This window comes from Gastrolobium bilobum, unplaced genomic scaffold (assembly GCF_033153095.1).
Source record: "Gastrolobium bilobum isolate Gb01-03AN ecotype WA unplaced genomic scaffold, APGP_CSIRO_Gbil_v1 utg3798, whole genome shotgun sequence".
NCBI lineage: Eukaryota > Viridiplantae > Streptophyta > Magnoliopsida > Fabales > Fabaceae > Gastrolobium > Gastrolobium bilobum.
In genome coordinates, this window is record NW_026895871.1 from 136,527 (window position 1) to 142,032 (window position 5,506).

Here is a 5,506-nt window from a genome sequence, read left to right on the forward strand (position 1 = left end):
TATAATCAAATGGAAGGTGTAGACTATTTTGAAACCTTCTCCCCTGTTGCAAAACTAACCACTATTCGGTTGCTATTAGCAGTTGCTGCAGCTCGTGGCTTTTTCATGGAACAACTTGATATTAACAACGCTTTTCTCCATGGTGACCTCCTAGAAGAAGTTTACATGTCTGTTCCAGATGGGGTCTCTCCTCCCTCTCCAAACCAAGTATGTAAACTCCAAAAATCACTCTATGGGCTTAAGCAAGCTAGTCGTCAGTGGAATGCTCGTCTCACCACTGAACTTCTGCTCCTTGGATACACCCAATCTTCAGCTGATCACTCCTTATTCACCAAGGTTAGCAATGGTACTTTTACTGCATTACTGGTATATGTTGATGACATGGTCCTGGTTGGTGACAATATGGATGAGATCAATTCTGTTAAACAACACCTTGATCAATAGTTCTGCATCAAAGACTTAGGACCTTTGAAATTTTTTCTTGGTCTTGAAATAGCTCGGTCACCTCATGGAATTGTTGTTAATCAACGGAAATATGTTCTAGAACTGCTTGCCGATAGTGGTTTGCTTGGGGCCAAGGCTGCCTCCACACCAATGGAGCCTACCCTACGTTTATGTCAGAATCAAGGTGATCCTTGTGCTGATCCTGCATCATATCGTAGACTTGTGGGGCGTCTATTGTATCTTGCTAATACTCGACCGGACATATCTTTTGCTGTGCAACAGCTTAGCCAATTTGTGGCTAACCCAATGATAGCTCATTTTGATGCTGCTATTCGAGTACTCAGATATCTAAAGGGGTCTCCTGGCAAGGGGTTATTCTTCTCTTCTAGTAGCTCTCTTACACTTTCTGGTTTCAGTGATGCTGATTGGGCACATGCTTTGATAATCGTCGCTCTATTACTGGGTTTTGTGTCTTTCTTGGCACCTCTTTGATCTCTTGGAAATCCAAGAAGCAAACCACTGTGAGTCGATCCTCCGCTGAAGCAGAATACCGTGCCTTAGCCTCTTTGACTTGTGAGATCCAATGGCTCACCTATATCTTACATGATCTTCGTGTTCCCGTTTCTGGTCCTGCTATGCTTTATTGTGACAATCATGCTGCAGTTCATTTGACCCATAATCCTTCTTTTCATGAAAGAAGCAAGCACATAGAGCTTGACTGTCATGTTACACGCCATCATATTCTACAAGGACTGATTCATTTGATACCTATTGCCTCATCTCAACAGCTTGCAGACATGTTTACCAAAGCCCTTCATCCTACTCATTTTCGTGACTTCATGGACAAGTTGGGGTTTAAGGATATTCACCTTCCAACTTGAGGGGGGTGTTGATTTAGCATTCTGTTTTATGTTTCAAGTTAGTTAGCTTTATTTACTGCCTGGGCTTATATGTTAATTGGGCTTATTTGTACTGGGCTTTTTCCTTCAGTTTAGGATTAGTTAGTTAGATTGGTGATGTCATATTTAAACTCACTTTGTGTAGAAACTTAACTGATTTTTTTTCATTCATTCCCTTATTCTTGTTAATGTGGATCGATTCAGATTCTAAGTAATTAAGAAAATAGGATCGTTCTAGGAATGAAAATTTTGAGTAACTTGCCTGAGGTCATAATGACATCATTGTATCAAAATGAAAAAAATAAATAAATAAATTCATGAACATAAGTAATTTTTTTTTTTTTTTTTTTTTGAATACCAACATAAGTAATTTCTATCTGAATCTCCTTTCTCTTTTTTCTCTATCTTGTATCGCGAACTTATTAGGAGACCCTTTAAGGCTCCATTATATATCCCCTGTTACCAGGCTCAACGTTTGAATTCCATGCATTAATTTAATGGACAATTCAAAATGCTTAATAAGAAATTTTCCAACTTAAAAGGGCTTGCATGAAACTAAGATGTTTAGGTGGTTCCATGAAAAATTCATTGGTGGCATGTTACCACTACATCCACCAAAATCTCGCAAGTTCGAATTCTTGTTCCCTCCTCGCTTGCATTCTTCTCCTGCGTGTTGTTCCCTTCTCTCTGAAACCTCTCTTCAATTCCATGCCATTTCTTCGTACCGTTGTGACGCTCTTCTGTCTACTCTACTCATTGCTCTAAAATCTTCATCTTCTGTCTCCTGCTGCAGGATCATTCATGCCCGAGTGATCAAATCTCTGGATTACAGGGATGGGTTTATCGGTGATCAGTTGGTATCATGTTACCTCAACTTGGGCTCCACCCCAGAAGCACAGAAATTGTTTGATGAAATGCCCAAGAAGGATTTTGTCTCCTGGAATTCTTTGATATCTGGTTTTTCGAAAAGGGCACACCTTGGTGATTGCATGAGTGTGTTTTCTACAGTGAAATCTGAACTGGCATTGGAATTGAATGAGCTTACGCTCATATCTGTTATCTCTGCTTGTGCTTCTGCGAAAGCCCAGGATGAAGGTCAGTATCTTCATTGTTATACACTGAAATCGGGTATGGAATTGGAGGTGAAGGTTGTTAATGCTCTGATGAATATGTATGGAAAGTTTGGCTGTGTTGACTCTGCATTCAAGCTGTTTTGGGCAATGCCAGAGCAGAATATGGTGTCGTGGAATTCAATGGTGGCTGTTTGCACCCAAAATGGAATCCCTAATGAAGCTGTTAAATATTTTAATATGATGAGGTTGAATGCACTTCTTCCTGATGAAGCCACAATGGTGAGCTTGCTTCGAGCCTCTGAAAATTTGCCTTTAGGAAGATTGGTAGAGGCCATACATGGTGCGATCTTCACCTGTGGTCTTAATGAAAATATAAAAATTCTGACCACCCTTTTGAACTCGTATTCAAAGTTAGGGAGATTTAATGCTTCTCGTAAGATCTTTGCCGAGATAAGTAAGCCCGATAAAGTGGCTTGGACTGCAATGCTTGCAGGCTATGCCATGCATGGGCGTGGAAAAGAAGCAATAGAATTCTTTCAAAGGACAGTAAGGGAAGGTATGGAGCCTGATCATGTTACTTTTACTCATTTATTAAGTGCTTGTAGCCACTCCGGGCTTGTCAAGGAAGGTAAGTACTACTTCCAAATCATGTCCGATGTTTACAGAGTTCAACGCCGAATTGAACATTATTCATGTATGGTTGATCTTCTTGGCCGCTGTGGTCGTCTCAATGATGCTCATGAACTGATTAAGAACATGCCATTAGAGCCAAATTCTGGAGTCTGGGGTGCCCTTCTTGGTGCTTGTAGAATTTATGGTAACATTAATTCGGGGAAGGAAGCTGCAGAGAATTTGATTGCGTTAGATCCGTCAGACCCTAGAAACTATATCATGCTTTCCAACATATATTCTGCTGCAGGTCTGTGGAGTGATGCATCAAAAGTGAGGGCTTTAATGAAGACTAAAGTTCTTACTAAAAACCCGGGATGCAGTTTTATTGAGCATGGGAATAAAATCCACCGTTTTGTGGTGGATGATTATTCTCACCCTATTTCAGACAAAATACATAAAAAGCTGGAAGAGCTTATGAGAAAAATTCAAGAGGTTGGCTTTGTGTCTGAAACCGAATCCGTTCTCCATAACGTTGACGAGGAGGTAAAAACAAATATGATTAACAAGCACAGTGAGAAGATAGCTCTTGCATATGGACTTTTGGTTAGTCGCGCTGATATGCCATTAGTTATAATAAAGAATCTCAGAATATGCCGTGATTGTCACAACACTGCAAAATTTGTCTCGCTGATAGAGAAGCGTACTATCATGATTCGAGATTCAAAGAGATTTCACCACTTTTCAAATGGATTATGTTCTTGTGGTGATTATTGGTAACGATCCGTGTAGGAAGGAAATTCAACAAGTAAAAGGAAATTCCTAACCCTGTTCCAAGCTTACGAATCATTCATTATAAGACTCCATTCAAGAATCTCCAATTGTCTGTGCACAAAGTAACATATGAATAATTATAACTTATGTCACTTTCTTTACATATTCAATAATTAGATATCAAAGTAGTAGCATAACAATCATCTTAGATATCAGGACAGATAATGAAGTTGAGTTGTCCGGTGATCAAGAGAACCAGATATATCTTAATATAGGGTGCTCTTTATGACAAGGGTATGAACCAAGGCCCTTGAGAAGCTTCCCATGTGTTGTGTAACGGTGGTGGGGGAGGTGTTTAATGGCTATGGTGACTCTCCAAATGAACGGAGTAATAACTCATGAAATAATAGAACAATGTGTATCTTTGTGGGGGTATTTATAGGTGAGGAATGTGCTTCATTACGTGGAAGACAGTATGGGAGGACATGATAACCTAGGCACCATAGCCTGTTGATATGGACCTCACCAAGAATAGTGAGACCCAAGACCAATTTAGTTAGGATCGTTTCTACAATTAGGAATTTAAAACAAGAAATAAAGAACATTGACCCGTTATCTATGAAAGATAAGAACCAAAGGTATAAGAAGGATAAAGATGCCACACTCAAGAAAGAAGGTGAGTGATAAGTCTGTTTTTAACGCCACAAGAATAAGCTACTTAATAAGTTTAGAGTTCTAGATAAGAACCAAAGAGAAGAAACCTCTCTATTATATTATAACTTCAAAGTCTGATTATAAGAGTTATATCCTCCCTTATTTATACTTGGAACATCCCTCCGAGAATAGGGAAAGACTAGCAAATGAAAAGACACTAATTTAAAGTTAACAACTTGAAAAAAGAAAAAGACTCTAATTAGCCCACTAAATAATAATGGCATTGAAAATGTTAATCAATCCCACTAAACATTAATAACATTGAAAATGCTATCAGCCTCTCTAAGCACTAATTGACATTGGAAATTGTTACTCATTCCACTCAACCTTCCTTGCATTGATGACATTAACTAAATTCTGATTATGAATAAATTTGGACTTGATGTCTTCATGATTAGCCCACATTTACTGGATCAACCCACTAAGAGCTTCTTTAAACTTCTTGGCCCTTGATCTTGTGATTGGCCCATTTGGCAATTGCAATGGATCACTAGGTGTTGTCTCGTTATTCTTATCATTCCCTCCCTCTTCAAAAGAATTTGTCCTCAAATCTACACCTACATCAAAAGGAGATAAATCAAAAAGATTAAATGTTGCACTAACATTGTACTCACTTGGAAGGTCAAGCTTGTAGGCATTATCATTTATCCTTTTAATCACTTGAAATGGTCCATCACCCCTTTGAAGCAGTTTGGAACATCTTTGGACTGGAAATCTTTCCTTTCTCATATGTAGCCAAACTCAATCTCCGGGTTCAAAAACTACTTTCTTGCGCCCTTTATTGGCTTAGTTGGCATATTGTTCAGTTTTCCTCTCGATGTGTTAAGCTTTTTCATGAATCTGGTTAACAAGTTCAGCCTTCTTCTTTCCATCTAAGTTAACATGTTCACTTACTGGTAAAGGAGTTAAATCCATAGGAGATAATGGATTAAACCATACACAATTTCAAATGGTGAAAACTTAGATGTTGAATGGATTGTCCTATTATATGCA

At 38.7% G+C, this 5,506-nt stretch overlaps 1 protein-coding gene across 1 annotated transcript; it reads left to right on the forward strand.

Moving 5' to 3' along the window:
• Positions 1-1,903: 1,903 nt before the first annotated feature.
• LOC133296542 (pentatricopeptide repeat-containing protein At5g40410, mitochondrial) lies at positions 1,904-3,805 on the forward strand. The gene has a single exon (XM_061495547.1). The coding sequence runs from the start codon at positions 1,904-1,906 to the stop codon at positions 3,803-3,805; it is 1,902 nt and encodes a 633-aa protein (XP_061351531.1).
• Positions 3,806-5,506: the final 1,701 nt, after the last annotated feature.